The 18789-nt window shown below is 39.2% G+C and overlaps 1 protein-coding gene across 1 annotated transcript in view; it reads left to right on the forward strand.

Moving 5' to 3' along the window:
- Window positions 1-18789, forward strand: part of COL19A1 (collagen type XIX alpha 1 chain) — a 293777-nt gene that overhangs the window by 257793 nt on the left and 17195 nt on the right. The window contains exons 41-48 of the mRNA XM_069489063.1: window positions 934-987; window positions 6655-6699; window positions 9630-9674; window positions 9779-9841; window positions 14410-14445; window positions 14577-14621; window positions 17179-17349; window positions 18092-18158. Of these exons, the coding sequence (XP_069345164.1) occupies window positions 934-987; window positions 6655-6699; window positions 9630-9674; window positions 9779-9841; window positions 14410-14445; window positions 14577-14621; window positions 17179-17349; window positions 18092-18158 (526 nt within the window). The remainder of the gene's footprint in view (window positions 1-933; window positions 988-6654; window positions 6700-9629; window positions 9675-9778; window positions 9842-14409; window positions 14446-14576; window positions 14622-17178; window positions 17350-18091; window positions 18159-18789) is intronic.

The raw sequence follows: 18789 nt of genomic DNA on the forward strand, positions 1-18789 counted from the left end.
AGAGCTCAGGCGGTGATGCAAGAGATGGGGAGTGGCTGTAAATACAGGTGAAGTTTCCCTTGATGCCCACCACTTACCTCCTGCTGTGCTGCACTTTCCTAACAGACTGGTCTGTAGCCCAGGGGGTTTGAGACCTCAGGTTTAAAGCATCCAATGTCCTAGTATTTGCAGTGAACATTAATTCTTTAACAAGAAAGTATCAAACAACTTCCCACTATATATCTTTCTTGATTTAAGGCCCTACTGCTTATTTTTCAAAGTTAGCAATTTCTTTCACAAAAGCTTTTCCAAGTATGTTCCTTGAAGATCTATAGGCTCCAGTTAGCCTGGGACCATACACTAGAAAATGTAAAATACTTTTTAATGGAAAACACTTACCTATCCCTTTTTCAGTGGCCCATTAGCTTGATCAATGGCTTTTAGAATTATCAGAGATGCTGCTCTTGGGTTCATCCTCTTAGGCATTCACAATTCATGTACAGCTACAGAGAATATTTAAGAACAGTAAACTCTGCTTTGAGCACTCTATCTTCACCTACTCTTAAAGAGTTTAGTCTTATTCTTTGGAAATCGAGCAGCACCTGGTACGTCACCAATTGGGAAACTTTATTAAAGCCCAGTCTTTCATTCTAATTCTTATTGAAATTAGAGTTATCTCTGACTAGAGGGATTCATTCTGATTAGATTCTCAATTGGAATAAAAACAATTAATCAAAAAATATACCTCTTTGGAGAAAAGCTTTTATTCTCAAACTGTTTTCAAATATCAGATGCAATAATACATTGCTTAAAAATAGAGCGTACCATTTACTTGCTAAATTACAAGCCAACATTTGGGAGGAAGGTTAAACAAAAAATATCTTTGCTTTTGAAACCAACACTTAAAAACCTTTTGACTATTGCCTCTACATTTCTTATGTTCGTATTTAACAGGGAGAGCCTGGTGCAATGGGGTTGCCAGGACTAGAAGGATTTCCAGGTGTAAAGGTAAGCACAGAGGTTAGAAACATGTTCATTCATTCAAGATTCTAAAATGTTTACTGAGCACCTACTGTTGTGCCAGGAACTGTTTTAGGTTTGGAGATACATAAGGGAAAAAAACAAAAACCTCTGTACTTATAGAACTTATATTCTAGCAAGGGGATACAGAAACTACAGAATAAATATTAAAAAAAAAACAAATAATAGTGTTGGTAAGTACTATGGAAAGAAAGAAAATGTAAAACAGGTTAAGAGAGATCAAGAGTTCTAGGAGGGGCAGGGTTGTGATTTTAGAGTGGTCTGAGAAGGTGGAGGTCTGGGAGAGTTAGCTAAGTCCCCTCAAGTCTGAAGGAAGAATGTTCCAGGAAGAGGAAACAGCAGGTCTAAAGGCCCTGAGACATGAGATTTTCTGCTACATCCACAGAGACCAGGGGAGAAAGTGACGGGAGAGTGGTAGAAGGTGAGGTCAGAGAGGTGGGGGGAGAGGTAAGGAGCGGTCCTGTTACATAGAACAATGCTACTCAATATATGGCCAGTAGGGCAGCCATTTTGGCACCAAGGACTGGTTTCGTGGAAGACAATTTTTCCATGGACAGAGTTTCGGGATTATTCAAGTGCAATTTAATTTATTATGCACTTTATTTCTATTATTACTACATTGTAATATATCATGAAATAATTATACAACTCACCATAATGCAGAATCAGTGGGAGCCCTGAGCTTGTTTTCCTGCAGCTAGACCTGGTCCCATCTGGGGGTGATGGGAGACAGTGACTGATCTGACAGGAGGTGGAGCTCAGGCGATGATGCAAGTGATGGGGAGCTGCTGTAAATACACATGAAGCTTCGCTCACTCGCCTGCTCACCTCCTGTTCAGTTGCCTACTCACTTCCTGCTGTGCAGCCCAGTTCCTAACAGGCCGTGGGACTGGTACCAGGGAGTTGGGGACCACAGCAGTAAAAGACCAGTGCTGGTCTGCAAGCTCTTTATTATGGGTTCTGTGGCAAGGTGAGTACAGAGATTGAAAGTAAGCATCTAAAAACATGTCTAGTAATTTGTCTAAAATTGTCTAGCAAGCATGTGATCAGTAGACTTATCTTGGTTTACTAAATATAAGAAAATAATTAAGTAAAGAAACTGCTCCTTCACCATAAGTAGTTTGAGAAGCACTAATAAGAATGCTTATCAGCCATTGTAAGAACTTTATCTTTCACTCTGAGTAAAATCCAGAGCCATCAGTGGTTTCTGAGTAGAGGAGTGACAGAGCCTGCAGTTGGAGGGCATGGGCGCAAGCAGGGAAGCCAGTTATAAGATATCCAGTAATGCAGGTGTGAGTTGATATGGGCTCTGATGAGAGAAGAAACAGTGGATGTAGTGGAAGATGGCTGGATTCTAGATATATTTTGAAGGTAGCACCAACAGGATTTTTGGATTGATTGATGTGGGTATGAAAGAATAAAGAGGAATCAAAGATCATTGTAAGGTTTAAGACCTGAGCAATTGGTGTGAATGAGTGGTCATCAACTGAAATGAGGACAGGTCTAAGCAGAGCCTATTTGGAGGAGGGTGAGAATTATTGGGAGTTTAATTTGGGATATAAGACTAAATTTGGAGATATCTTTTAGACAGCAAAATATTGAGTAGGAAGTATGATAGAAAAGTATAGAGTTTGAAAAAGAAATCTAAATGGAGATATAAATTTGGCTGTCCTCGGCATATAGATGCTATTTTAAAGCCCAGAGACTAGATAAAGTCAACAAGAGAACAACACTAGAAATTTTAGAAAGAGAAGAGAGGTCAAGCCTGAGCCCTGAGGCCCTCCAATATTAATAAGAGAAGAAGAAAGGAGCAATGGAGACTGAGAAGTGACCAGGGAGGTAGGAAGAAAACTTGGTATCCCAAAACCCAAGAGGAAATAATGAATCAAAGAGAAAGGAATGGTCACCAGCCCCAAATACTGCCAACAGGTCAAGTAGAATGGAGGTAAAGTCAAGTAGGATGATCAAGTATTGACCATTGGATTTAGCAATGTAGAGGTCATTGGATGACCTTGATCAGAGAAATTATTACTATTTCACTGTTTTGGTAGAAGCAACTGCTGGACTTGAATGGATTTAAAAGAGAATGAGAAAAAAATAGACAGCAAGTCAGTATAAACAATACTCAAGGAGTTTTGCTGCAGAAGACAGCCAAGTAGGGTCAAGGTTTTATGAGATGGTTTTTTGAAACCATAGAAATACCAGAAAACTTGTATGTGAAATGAAAGGGGGAGGATGGGGATGATGATATAACAGAGGGAGACGAGAATTACTGGAACAAGGTCTTTAAATAGCTAAGAGGGAAGGGGATGTAGTGCAAAAATGGAGGGTTTGGTTTCAGAGAGGATAGTTTATCCATGGTAGGGGTGGGAAAGCAGAGTACAGGTGGCAGGTGCTGATAGGTGGGAAGATGTTTCATTGGAGTCTATAAAAGTTCTTTTCTGATTACTTAAATTTTCTCAGAGATAGTGGAAGCAAGGTCATTATCTGAGAGTGAGATAGGGAAAGGAGATCGAGGATTTAAGGAGAAGGTCCACGAGGAGAGAGAGGGAATACAGGGACCACAGAAATGTGATGACTGGTCAGCCTAGTGACCCTCTTGGGGTTCATGGTCATGAACTGACGTGAGACTAGTCAGTGAGATTATGTGTGCTTCGCCAGCATGTACAGATATTCAGGTAAAGGCACAGAATAGGAAGGGAGTTGGATTTAAACAATGTTCTGCTTTTGACAAGCGAATACTAGAAACAAGAAAGGGGCAAGAGAGTTAATGGTGTACACAGGAAGTGATTATAACAAGTGGCCATGGGATTTTAACTAGGCAAAGAAGGGAGAGAGGCCATCCAGGGCATGAAAGACAGTAAAAAGTTTGTACCATCAATGGATTAGAGGTCTTGGGGTTCAGGGTACTCAAGGGAATGAGCTAGAATAATGGGGAATGGTGGTCCAAAGTTGGAATGCATGAAATTGTGATTGTGGAGGAGGTCCAGATATTTTTATTGACAAGGTGTCAGGTGTAACTGTGAGAATAAGAGACAAGATCATTAGAGGAGAGTGGACCAAGGAAATGAGAGACACAAACGCTGGGAAGACCATTTTGTCAGAGGGAAGTCCTCTTAACTTTAATCTTTCTCAGATATACAAGTGTTTCCACTGAATTAAAAGTTCCTGTATATTCATTTCAAGGATGAAGATTCCATAATTTAAAAGGAGCGGAGTGAAACTAAGGAATATTATCTGTTTACATCATTTGCCCATTTTTCTATTAATTCTTTTTTTCTTTTTGATGGTAGCTATGGTTTAGATGTTGAAAATATTAATCCTATTGTAGATGTTGGAATTTTTATCCTAGTTGGTCTTTGCCTTTCATTTTTATGTTTAACTGTATTGTAAATATAACTTTAGTGTAGTCAAATCTAAAACTATTTTTCTTTATGATTTCTTGTTTTGCTTTTATGTGCAAAAAAACTTTTACTTTCATTTTCAACCAAGATCAGATGGTCACTAATATAGTCTTCCGGGTCTTTTATAGTTTAGATTATTTTATTTTACTTTTATTTTCAAATTTTTTAAAAAATTATTTTTATTTTTAATTATTATGGGTGCATAATAGCTGTATATCTTTATAGGGTACGTGTGATGTTTTGAGACAGGCATAAAATGTGAATTAATCACATCAGGGTAATTGGGGTATCCATCACCTCAGGCATTTGTCATTTCTTTGTGTCAGGAACACTAACACTCCAATTTCACTCTTTTAGTTATTTTAAAGTATACTCTAACTTATTATTGACTATAATCACTTTGTCATGCTATAAAATATTTCTCATTATAATTATCTAAATATATTTTAACATTTTTGCACCCATTAACCATCTCCACTTTATTCTCTCCTCCCTGCTAACCTTCCTAGCCTCTGGTAACCATCATTCTACTGTCTCCATGAGATCAATTGTTTTTAGTATTTAGCTCCCATATATATGTGAGAATACATGAGATTGGCTTATTTCACATAACATAATGTTCTCCAGTTCCATCCATGTTGTTGAAAATGGCAGGATTTCATTCTTTTTGTGGCTATATAATATTCTATTGTGTATACATACCACAGTTTCTTTATTCATTCATCCATTGTTGGACACTTAGGTTGATTCCAAATCTTGGCTATTGTGAATCGTGCTGCAATAAACATAGGAGTACAGGTATCTTTTCAATATACTGAATTCCCCTTCTTTGGAAGGGGAATTTCCTACATCAAGAATACCCAGCAGTGGTATTGCTGGGTCATATTGTAGCTTTATTTTTAGTTTTCTGAGGAACCTCCATACCGTTCTATAGTGGTTGCTCTAATTTACATTCCTACCAACAGTACACGAGGCTTGCCCTTTCTCCACATCCTCACCAACACTCATATTGCCCTTCTTTTTGATGAAGGCCATTTTAACTCAGGTGAGCTGATATCTCATTGTAGTTTTAATTTGCATTTCTCTGATCACTAATGAATTTGAATATTATTTTGGATTATTTTATTTTTTATATAAGTCTATATGGAATTTATATGGGATACAATGTAAAGAGAGGAATCAAACTTTTTTCAAAGAAATTATCCAGTTACTAGCACTATTTGTGGAATAATACATCCCTTTCTTTACTGAAATTCTATTATAAATGTTGGTCTATTTCTGAGATTTGTTGTATTGATATACTGTTTAATCTTATACCAATATTCCATTATTCCAATTATTATAGCTTTATTTATTACATGCTTAAATATTGGTATTGCTAGTATCTCTATTATTGTTTTAGTTTTTTATCCTCTCATTTATTTATTATCCCAAGTGAACTTTAATATCTTTTGATCAAACTGCAATTTTGTAAGAATTGCATTGAATTTATAAATTAGTTTGGGTAGCAATGACATCTTTACAACATCGTCTTGCCCTCCAGGAACAAAGCATATCTCTTCAGTGAATCAAGTCTTCTTTTATGTCCCTGAGTGAAGTTATGAAGTTTTTTTAATGTAGGTTATGCCCAAGAAAATTGCCATTTTATTATCCCATATATATTATCATTAGTATTTTTAGCATTGTCAGCTTTATCTAAAATACCACATTCCTGTCAAAAAGGAGTTGAGTCACTCTGTTGCTCAGAGCAATTCAAGGAATCTTCTGATTGGTCCAATGAAAAGAACTACAAATCATTAGTTCTAGATCTTTTCATTCTAACCCTACATCCAATGAGACAAAGATAGGAAAAGCTTTTTAGAAGACACTCGGTGTGCTTAATCTTTTAAGTAATAGTAATGATCTTTTGAATAAATATTGACTGATTTTAGCTGTATGTATGGAGTACTATTAAAAATAGGTCACAGAAAGGATAACACAAATGCTTGTTTTCATTAAGACTATTATTTACTTTGGTTTTATATTTTAAAAAAAAAACTGTAACAGGTTCAGTTGGCTACTCATTTTATTTTTCCAACCACCTGCTAGCTTCATACCAGTTAATATTAATAACACTTATCAGACCCAAAGAAAAGCTTTACCAAATCCAAATTATTATTTAAAAATTAATTTTATAAGTAAAGATTTTATAGATACTATTATAAGTAGCAATTTTTTTTCATCCCAATAGGGAGATCGAGGCCCAGCAGGACCCCCGGGAACAGCCGGGCTATCGGTGAGTTCAGTCTATCTCACATCATTTTCACAGGTAAACATTTCTATCTCCTTGATAAACCTACGGCCAAGGACCAAAAGGGGATAGGGAGCATTCTGTAACTCCGATGGCATTAGGTTCCTGAAATTTTTAATTTAATAAATAAAACCACCTCTCCCTTTCCCACTTCAAGAATACGCCATTCTTTATTTTCACCTTTTTCTTATTTTTTTTCTTCCCAGGTCACTTTCATGGAGGGGAGGGAAAACCCAGTTACCTGTGGCTATACGCTAATATTAATATATGAGAACAGCTCTGGAAAGCTTGTTTTGTTTCTCTATTCTTGTCGTATTTCAAGGTTTCTCAATCTTCAAAAGGCAGAGTTCTTATCCTCTGGCATGTACTTCAAGTTCCTTGTATTAAGCTGCAATCTGCCTGAGTTATCCCTTAGCCCGGTGTTATTAGCAGAGCTTTATTGCTCCTAATGTTGCCTCATAAACTAGCCCTTCAATCCTCTCAATCATTTTTGTTGCTCTCCAGTGTCAAATGTTTTAATCTTATCAAGGTCTTTTCAAATGAATAGGAAGTGCTCCAGGAAAGATTGAAATCATTTCTCTGAGCCCTAGGGATCATTCTGATCTTCATTCATGATGCTCTAATTAAAATTTTGTGGTCACGCTTTATGAATAAGAGATTATTTATCCTCTTGCTAGGTGCCCTGCCCAACAGGTTCAGGATATCATTAAAGGAAAGTCAGTGGAAACCATGCGCTTGGATCCTAGGAACATGAGAAAGATAAGAAAGGGCCCTGTTATCACCACCACCACCACCCAATGACATCTACTGACACCCAACACCACCAATAGACCCCTGACTATCACCCGCTGCCACCCACCAATCCCCTACACTTAAACTGCCAGGAGCCACTCTACTCCACTCCATTTAACTGCTAAGTCTGATAATCCATCATCTGTATCCTTTAGAGAGAATGATATCCCCTTAGTTAGCTGTCTAGATCAAGTTAATTATTTGTATGATTGTGAAAGTAACATGAAAATATTTTCTTTAGCAAGAACTTCAGAATTTTTTATGAAAGGAAGTATTCTTCTTGAAAGTTGACAACACACTTAATCCCATCCCCTCCCCACTGCCCTGCTCACCACCATTCCTAGCAACATATTTGAAACTCTGTTTCTGGAATTGTCCTCAGAGCACCCTTACAGTGTGCCCTTCTTATATTCACATCCTGTTTTTGCTTCCATGTGATATAACGAAGATTAATTTTCTACTGTATTTACCTGTGTGTGACTACAAATTACTTCTTGCTATTATCCTAAATTGAGTCTATCTTCAAGGAGAAAATACTGGCCACTATTGAAAGAATTTAAAATATATGCAACAGTCTCAAAAGGCAATCCAAATCAGAGATTCCATTAGATATTTTTTAAGGATGTAGCATTGTTGAAATAAGAGGCTAGCCTGCCAAGCTTATTTGGATGTCTAAGATGTGATACATTTGCTTAAAAAGAAATTTTCATATGTTATAATTAAGAGCATCAACTGACAATTACAGAAGTAGGAACAAGTAAAATTTTACACACGGCAAATATATGCAACTATTCAAAGGTACACCTTTGTACTGTGGCTCAGAAAATAGAATAGTTAAAAGGGTATAGAAACAGTGGTGATAGTTACATGACAGTGCGAATGTACTTAGTACCACTGAATATACTTTGTATACTTAAAAATGGCTAAGATGGTATATGTTATGTAGATTTTACCATGATAAAACAATTTTTTCAAAATAAGCGATTATTCTGGTTGAGGCAGGATTGGGGCCTGCCCACTCACACCCAGCATGGTCACTCAGCTGATTACCAAGAGGACCCAATATTGCTTTTTCTAGAACAGACCAATCTATCCCTTTCCAGGGTATTCAGGGATATCCAGGGACTTCTCCAGAGCTCCTTTCCTCCCTTTTCTCCCAGGAAGCATGTGGGTATACAGGAGGAAGTGTTTGCCAGTGTTGGCCGTCGGCCGGGGCCTTCGGTTAGCGTGCTCTCTCCTAAATGCTCTGAGTTCTCTGCTGGTCCTACCTGTCCTTTGGGATTGCTGCTGCCTTCCATCAATGTCCCCAGTCCCAAGGTCTGAACACTCCATCCCCGGTGTCCCACACCAAGACCCTTTTGGCCATTGGCCTTCTCTGTTCTAACATACCCCCCAGCTCGGGCCCATGGGAACATCAGGGGCTGCTACTTACACAGGCATGTGGGGAGCCGGGGCTGCCCTCTCAGACCTGTGTCTGTCCAGCTTCGCCACTCAGCCACATCTGTACCCGTAAGGAGGTGTACTTCCAAAATTCTAAGCAGCAAGCGGGGAAAAGCCCCTTTCTTTTCATATTCCCCCAAAACCCTAAGGTCTCAAGCCCACACCTACATCCCCACGTTGTCTGTTTTTCCCAACCACATTAGGTCCAAGGGATAGAAGGTGGTTTTCTTCCAGAAGGCAACATTGTAAGCCTGGTCTGGACACTTTGGCACTTCTCTGCTTCCAGTCTCTGCTGGGCTGTCGCCTCTCACGTCCCTCCCTGTGGTCTCCCTGCTCCAGAAAAAACTTCTCTGATGCTCTGTGCCCTCCACCACTACCACCCCCGCACCACCACAAAGCAAAGCTGCCAGGAAAATAGGCACAAGAGGGATTTCCAGCAATAAGGATACATTGGTTTAATATTTTCAAAAATATCCATCCCCCCTACCCACCCCTCTGCCATCTGCACAAATATACATTCAGAGAACTGCCCTCTAGTCTGTAACTTACAGCCTGTGGAGCTGTGTACGTGTCCCCTGGACTCTGGCCCCGTAGGAATGCCACTTTAATTTGGAGAGCCGCAGCCCTGGAAGTATCATGCAGTAATTTGGCTCCTAACGTTTCTCTTGGATTTGCTTTGCCAGGGAAAACCTGGTGCCCCGGGCCCTCCAGGCGTTCCAGGGGAACCGGTGAGTGGCCAGTTGCTTTCGTAACAGTTGCGCTTGTGTTGCACTTGCATGCAGTTTTAAAGCGTTTCTTGGCGATTAATTTTTGTCTGTGGACATGTTTATAGGGTGAGAGAGGACCTGTTGGCGATATAGGTTTCCCTGGACCAGAAGGACCCTCAGGAAAGCCAGTGAGTACTTTTTACTATTTAAAATTTGTCACTTTGAGAAATGTCCTAAGCATTACCTCCTCACACCTGTCTCCTCGGAAATCCTGAGATTTCAATAAGCAGTTTCCAAGGAAGTAAGAACAGGTCCTGCAGATGGATTTTCTGGGGTATGGGCAGGGTGTTCTCACTCAGTTTCCTAGATATCTATGTGATATCTTTATGTCTTAAACAATGGTGAAGAAGGTGAGATTTTTGTGTTAAGTGCCAGAAAATTAGACTCATTATTTCTTAAATGTAATGTTCTCAGCAGAGTTAAAAAAAAAAAAAAAATGGCCTGTCACATCCTAAAATATAAAACAACCAAAGACTCACAGCTCTAATACCTGTATGTTAAGCTAAAGACTAAAGTAGAAGCTATTTTCTCAAATTCCCTCTTTTATAAATGGGCCTCGTTCTTACACTTTCATAAATCACTGCTGCCAAATGTATCATCCCCTGGTGTCCTAAAAGTGCTCTGGGCTACCGATATATGGTATTGATGTGACATTGTAGCAATCATTCCTACTAATTCAATTCAGCATAAATTCATCTGGTCCCTGCTGTTTGCAAAGGATGTGCTGGGCCCTTAGGGAAGGGATATAAAGATGAATAAGACATATCCTACTCTCTGGTTCATTCTTCATAGAAGGTCACCACTCCCTTTGCTTGTTTATTTTCTGTGGTGCATGTGGGAAGAGAGGACTAGTAGGAGAAGGGGGAGACTGAAGGTGAACAAGCAGTGCAGAGCTCTTGAGGCTGGTTCAGCACCACTGTGAAACCTTCAGGGTTGGTGGCCCTCATCTCCTTAGAGAAGACAGCATGAGAAAATGGAAAGCATATGCAATTTAGAGTCAGGAAGATCTGGGTCTGAATTATAACTCAAAGGACTTTATGAGTCACTTCAATGACATGACCTATGGAATGCATTTCCAGTGCCCGACCATGGGAGGTGCTTAGTAACACTAGCTTAATTCCCTGCCTCCATCCCCATCCCCTGAAAGCCATCTCATAAAATCTTGCCATTGGGTCACCAGGAGATTGTGCAAAAAGCAATTTGTTCATTCAACAAATATTTCTTGAGCTCCTAGTATATGCGAGGCACTGTTCTGGGTGCTAACAACTGGTGGGGTTTGCATTCTAATATAGGAACCCAAATAAAAAACAAACACACACACACAGTTTCAGGCAGAAAAAAAATCTAAGTGGAGTGAAGCTCTAGGTTATCATTTAAATAGGGAAGTCAGAGAAAGCCTGTTCACAATTGGAGCAGAAACCTGCATGAAGTAAGAGATCAAGCCATGGGGAGGTTGAGAGAACTATTGTTTCAAGAAAAAGAAATGGCTAATTGAGGGGTGAGCCTGGTGAGGTCAAGGAACAGGAAAAGGCATGAAGTCAAGAATAAACTGTGTGAAATAAGAGTAGGAAAGATGCTAAAGGAGACATTAGCAGTAGTCAGACCACAAGGAACTTCTAAGCCAGGGAACGGAGTTTGGACTTCATTTGAAATATGATAGAAACCCATTGGAGCTTTTGTAGCAAGGAATAACAATGATGGGACTACATTTTAAGGATACTTTGACTATTGTATGGAGAGTATGCTGTAAGGAGCAGAGTGGAAGCAGACAGAAAGTAAGGAAGTATGGCCATAATCTTTATGGGAAATAACAATGATTGGAACAGGGAGGTCATGCTTAGGGGAATTTAGGGTGTACATTGAAGGGAGAGCCAAGAACACCTGCAGATAGACTAGATGGGAAGCGTGAGGGAAAGAAACAGATCAAAACTTTGTTGTGGGGTCTGAGAAACTATGTGAGAGGAGTACTATTTGGTAAAACAGGGAAGATGAAAGTTAGGTGGCTTTGGTAGGGAAAGCCCAGAGTCCCCGTTTGGGGCATGTTCGTGTTGAAGCACTAGTAGATATCCAAGTGGAGGTGTCAGGTGTGCTGTGAATAGATGCATCTGGAATTAATGGAGTGGCCAGGATTGGAGAGACTGAGCCTGGGCAAAGTGGAGTCACTCTGGACAGGCAGGGAAGGGAGCTCTTCAACTGTTAGGAGAGGACCCTGCAAAGAAGACTGAGAAGGTGCAGCCAATGAGATATGAAGAAAACCAAGTGAACGCAGTTTCCTGGATGTCAGGTGAGCTACGTGTTCCAAGAGAGAAGAGAAAGGAGTACTACACATACAGATAAGTAACAGGAAGACTGATCATTCTCCACTGGATTTAAAAAATGTGAAGATCATTGGTGGGAGAGATTACAGCATGTTAGTGTCTTGATAAGAATGATCCAGTTGAAGGGGGAAATTTGATGATACAAGAGAGTGGAGATTCCTTTGAGTAGAGGGGGAGAACTGAGATTCTACTCACAAGTGGAAAGTCTTAACTAGGAACAGAGTGTTCATCCTTCTTATCAGCAGGGTGGGGGAAGGTGCAGAAATTGGGGTACAAATCCACAAAGGTTGAAGGCTCTAGTGGAGGATTGAGGAGGGGGTTCTCCCCTGTTTATTTTCTCAGTGGAAGAAGAATAGAGGTCATTAGCTGGGTGTGAGGAGTAGGCAGGTGATGCTGGAGGTTTGACGAGACAGGAAACTGTGTAAAAGAATGCTTTTGGAAGGAGCAAAAGGGAGTCAAATTGGTAAATACAGAAGGATAATCTGGTAATGCTGGCGGCTGTGGGACTCTGCTGTCGTACATTTAGGTTGAGCGAAGGTACAGAGCTTTCTTCAACTAGTTAGCTGCTCAGATGCAGGTGTGGGGTGAGTAGAAAGTTGGTTGTACCCAGGTGTAGGGTTCTTCCAGATAAATGAGATGAGAGCAGCGTGGAGCAAATACATGCGAGTTATTTATAAAAATCTCCGAAAGCAGGACTCCCCTGTGGACAGAAAGTAACACCTTCATGTACAAAAGAGGACACTCATGATGGTTTTTGATAAATTAGAGACAAAGAAAAGATTATAGGATTATTTCTTTTCTTATATTGTTATCGAAAACATGAATTCCATTTTTACACTAGATTTATCTTCTTTTATTCAAGTGACACAGCTGTTTCTTTCCCTTCCTCTCCTTAATCAGCTTTATCTTTGTTGCTTGTGTTCCTGGATGTAATAAATTCTTTGAACCATGTATTTCAGGTAACATGTTCTTAGTTAAAGTACTCCCGATAATTCCCAGGACGTTTCAGAGAGGTTGGGGGACCATGGTTGGGTTAGCAGCTGTGACAGATGTCATTGCAGTTTACAGCAGTGCGAGCATGCAGTTGCCGACAGTTGCATGCTGATAGAATCCGTGCCAGCACAGCAAGTCTCCAGGGCTTTTCGGAGGAGCGTGGTCACGCAATTGCCCGCCGGCTAAGAAATCGTATTCCTCACTTTGATCTTCCTCTTCAAATCGCATCTTAGAAACACATCTGCTGTTGGACCCTAGGCATTTGATTTGACCCCAAGTACTTTTCCTTCTCATATCTCCCAGCCTTAAAATCTTCAAGCAGGACTAGGCTTTATTACCACTTCTAGAACTACTTTTTTTTTTTTTTTTTTTTTTTGTTGTTGTTGAGACAGAGTCTCACTTTGTTGCCCAGGCTAGAGTGAGTGCCGTGGCGTCAGCTTAGCTCACAGCAACCTCAAACTCCTGGGCTTAAGCGATCCTACTGCCTCAGCCTCCCGAGTAGCTGGGACTACAGGCATGCGCCACTATGCCCGGCTAATTTTTTCTATATAGATTTTTAGGTGTCCATATAATGTCTTTCTATTTTTAGTAGAGACGGGGTCTCGCTCAGGCTGGTCTCGAACTCCTGACCTTGAGCAATCCACCCGCCTCGGCCTCCCAGAGTGCTAGGATTACAGGCGTGAGCCACCGCGCCCGGCCTTAGAACTACTTTTTAAAGTTCAGGAGACTTCCAGTTTTCTAATAAAAGGTCACTATTTAAAACTCTCAAAAAACATGATTACAGATTTCTTACTTTTCTTTTATATTTACATTGAAAAATAACAATTGGTGTCTGGCTGACAGTTTATTTCTTAGTAGGATCATACTCTGACCATGTTATGAAATGCCCCCAGCAGCAACTGAGACCATTTACTGAGAGTGACTCTCTGTGCTAGAAAACTTGTTAGAAGATAACAAAATGCCATATCCCAGCCACTTAGTGCCATGGGTCATCTTCTTGTTTCTCAGAATGTACCTAAGAGGAGAATAAGAAAAGAAAATAACTTTTGTTGACTATTTACAGTGGGCTATGTATTTTTCATGTTATTTTATTTATTCCTTAGTTTTAAGGTTATTATTATTTTCTTCACTTTATAAGTGAAGAGGCTGATGCTAGTGAGATTAAATAAATAGCTAAAGCAAGGTGAATAGAACTAGTCATGGACAGAATCAAAATTTGAACTCAGGGCTGTCTGATTCTATTAATTTGCTTTCCATTTCACCACTTTACCTCACCAAGAACTCAGTAGAAATATGATTAAGGAACAGTCCTTGAACTTTACCCTTTTGTTGTGTTTAACTATGTTAATGCAGAATTAGAAATGTTAATCTTTTTGTCTTTACAGGGAATTAATGGAAAAGATGGGTTACCTGGTGCTCAGGTATGGAAAACATCACTTAAAATAAAAGTTCCAATGCATACTGCATCCAGAATACCTACCAGCATTTAGGTCACTTAGAGATGGAAACTCGTAGCAAGCAGTGATTCTTAGTGTTGACCTCTGTTTTTCAGGGCATCATGGGTAAACCTGGAGATAGAGGACCCAAAGGAGAACGTGTATGTATATTACTATTGTGATTGTTATTCAAGTCTGTCTGTTACAACTTTCTCAAGTTTGGGTTACACAATTATGTATCTAGACCCTTTTAAATCTTCCAATACGAAAAGAGGATATGTGACTCAAGATCTCCACTAGACATAAAATAGACAATTAAAGGACCCAGAGCAGGTCATATGGCAGGTACACTACCTAGTTGACCTCCGTACACAGCTGAGTCTACTTTGCTACTCCAGTTTGGAAAGCTTTTATAATACTACTATCTCAGACACAAATCCCTACTATAACTATTGCCCGTGTTCTTTTTACTTAAAGTAGGGTTTCTCAGCCTCAGCACTGTTGATATTTGGGGCAGATCATTCTTTGTTGTGTATTGTAGAATGATTAGCAGCATCCCTGGTCTCTGTGCACTGCATGCACGCGCACTACCATGCCTCCACTTACGGCAACCAAAAGTGTCTCCAGACATTACCAAATGCCTCCTGGAGATCAAAATTGCCCTGGTTGAGAACCGCTGACCTACAGGAAGACTACGTAGAGTAAGGAAGGTGGTGTGAGGGGCTAGAGAAATGGAAAGGGGCAACTGAATGTATACTGGTCACTAGGAATGCCAATTATGCTATATGCTTTTATTTGAATTATTTTGGTTGCTGGTATCATTACTGCAACTTCCCATTATTTTCTTAAATGAACTTTAACATTTTCTAGCAGGATTAGAGTCCCGCCACTTCAACGGGTTACTCAAGTGTTGTTATTCAGTGTAATTCTATGTAATTCTAAACACGTGTGTTTGTAAACTGGTGTCTAGTTTAGTAGTTTTTATTTGTTATTACACAAATAATCCATATAACTGAAAGAGTGTGAAAATACTGATTATAAATTTTAAAAGAAAGAAAAAAAATCTAACTCATCTCACTTATCCCAGCAATAAGCACTGTGATATTTTGGACATATTTCCATCTCTCACTCATATGTATAGTATACATATATATGTATTAAAATAATAAATATACACATTGCCCAAAGTGGGTTTACACTGTCTTATTATGACTTTTTTCACCTAATAGTATATAATGACCATATTTCTCTGTCAGTAAATATAGATCTACATCTACCTTTTAATTGTTATTAATGTATGTTATTATGTTTGAATATACCTTATTTCACTTACTAGTCCCCTTTTTTCTGGGCATTTAGATTATTTTCAGTTTTCTTAATAATAAACATCACTATAATGAACATCTTTTTACCTAACTTATAAAATAATTTTAATATGTTAAAGATTTTGTTTATTTTGCACATGATCGGAATATTGATATTGATCAAAGCGTGATGGTATTTTTTTTTAAGTCATCTCAGAAATTTCTCCAAATGTGAGCTGGGTTGCTAGACCTGTATACAGATATATTTTTATAACAAAGACAGTAGCATTGTTATTAGGCCGAACTGTTTTTCTTTCTTTCTGCATGGCTTCTTTCTATATCTCTTCACATTTCATATCACACAGATCTAATTGTTCATTTCTTTTTGTTATTTTTAAAATCAAGATAAATAGAGTTTGGCCTTTTGCAGAGTAGTCACAAATAAAAAAATAATACAGTGAGATAGAGGGCAGCTTCAAGCACCGTTTCATCATATTTGGTGTGAACACAACCTCCTGGAGTTGTGCAAATGAATCTTTGAAAATGTATGACTGAAATATCTGCCACGATCTGCCTCTGTCTCCCCCTCTCTTGCACAGACACGTACAGTAGTGGACACACTGCAGGATAAAAGAGAGTATTAAAGAAACTTAATATCAGATTCAGGCACATCTAATGTAATCTCTTCTTCATTTATTATGACATCTTACTCAACTAATTCTCTTATAGTTCATCTACGCTACCGAGTAAATGATCTCAGTGACAACCCTCCCCCCACAAGTCACCTGCTTTGAATCTTCTCAAAGGCTCTCCCTTCTCGCGTTCCTGTGTTGTACATATTTAGGACACAGAGATCACGCTCACATGCATACACACACATGTAAAACACAACTACAGAAGACAAACCCAGAGTCTAATAAAGACCAATTAAACATAAGAAAATGCAGGATGGGGAAAAGCACGTGATTTAGGACACGTTTTGAATGTCCTGAAGTTTTTTTAAGTGAAAAATCTCAGTGATGAGATCCTCTTGGCAACCTTGCTTTATTATTGCAAAAGAGACCCAGGCCTCAAGTGACAGCTGGTGTTGACTTTCAAAAGTGCCATCATTCTAGACTAGCAACCAAGTACAACTAACATTCTCACTAACTTTTATGTATGGAGTGCTTCCAAGGCACCGGACATTGGTGTAAGAACTTTTCTTGGGTCACTTTATTTATTTCTCAACATTATGCTACTCAGTGTATACTATTAATATCCCTACTTTGTAGGAGAAGAGGCCGGGCACAGAGTTTAATTCATTTATCCAAGTCCCCATCGCTAATGAGTGCCAGCATGCATCCAGAACCTTTGCTCTTCACCACAGCTGATGTGGTTCCAGAACAGATAATTCTTTATCTTTTTTTTTTAACAGGGTGATCAGGGAATTCCAGGAGACAGAGGCCCACAAGGCGAACGGGGAAAACCAGGCCTTACAGGAATGAAGGGGGCCATAGGTCCTGTGGGGCCACCAGGAACTAAAGGCTCTATGGGATCCCCCGGCCACCAAGGCCCTCCAGGGTCTCCAGGCATCCCCGGCACCCCGGTAAGTGGTGCTGAGAGCTCCAGGAGCTCCTGGCTTGTACTGACTGTGCATCACCTTTACGATGAAAGCAATGATAATGCCTTTTAAATAAATAAAACAAAGCTAAACTGGTCTCTGTGGGGGTGACGATGGCTGTCATTTAAAGTTATGTGCCAGACACTCTGCTAAGCACTTACGTGTTTGCAATGTGTACGTTACAGAATAAGCTTTATCATGAAATGGGTAAAACTTAGTAAAAGTTTTATCCCATGAATAAAACATTTTAAAGAATAATCCAGCATACTTGTAGTTCTCCTCCATGTTCTCTTCCTTGGAAGATATATTATAAAAGTCAGATACCGACTTTGGCAGTGTCCAGGAATTGGTTAGAAGTTAAATTGTGATTGGGATACTCACATCATGATAACATTCTTTAACTTTATAAAATGAAGTAATAGAAAATGTCTTTTCTAATTGTATAACGCCATATCTTTCTATTTAATAGGAAACATGTTGCTATCGCTGGTTATATTGATAATTCCAGCGCACAGCTTTTAAAGCAATTATGCACTTCAACTTACTCCCAAATTCGATCAAAACAGGAGATATTTATTGCCCAATATAGTCAATTGCCAAAAGCATTTTTCTTGATAAATGTATCTCTACAGAAGTTTCAAGTATGCATACCAACCCAACTATTTCTGTTCTTTATTCATTTGTGTTATGCTCTATTTTAACAGATTTTTTTTTTTTCCTTCTTTAGGCTGATGCAGTTTCATTTGATGAAATAAAGAAGTATATTAACCAAGAGGTCCTGAGGATTTTTGAAGGTTAGGTTTGCTTAATAACATTTATGAAGTTTTCACTGATTCCCACCTCCCATCCACTATGGGGAATCCCTTCAGCAACATTCTTGAAAGACAGTCATGCAACAGCAAAATTCTTCCTTATGCTAAGTTACATTTTGCCTGCCTGGAACTTCCTCCCATCATGCCTGTTCTGTAAAATGACATAGGTGAAGTGTCTTCTTTTATTCACATAACAGCCCTTTGAGTCTTTTTCAACATCCGTCATATTCCTCCTTAGTTTTCTCTAGAGTATATGTGTGTAGCTCCCTCACTATTGTCATCTTGGGAAATGCTTAGTTTGTAAATGGCTCTCATTTATCCAAGGGTATTTTGACGAAGGCACAGTACAGTGTCTTTCAGTTTAGACCAGGGTCAGTGAACTGTAGCCCACCAGCCAAATCCACCTGCCACCTGTTTTTGTGTGACCTACAAACTGAGAATGGTGTTTGCTTTTTGAGGTGGGGAGAGGTCACTTTTTTCAATGGTTTTTAAAAATCAAAAGAAGGATATTACATGATATGTGAAAATGATCTGAAATTTGAATTTATTTCCATAAACAAAGTATTGGAGCACAGCCATCCTCATTTCTTTACATATCTTCTCTGGCTGCTCT

This window comes from Eulemur rufifrons, chromosome 15 (assembly GCF_041146395.1).
Source record: "Eulemur rufifrons isolate Redbay chromosome 15, OSU_ERuf_1, whole genome shotgun sequence".
Lineage (NCBI taxonomy): Eukaryota > Metazoa > Chordata > Mammalia > Primates > Lemuridae > Eulemur > Eulemur rufifrons.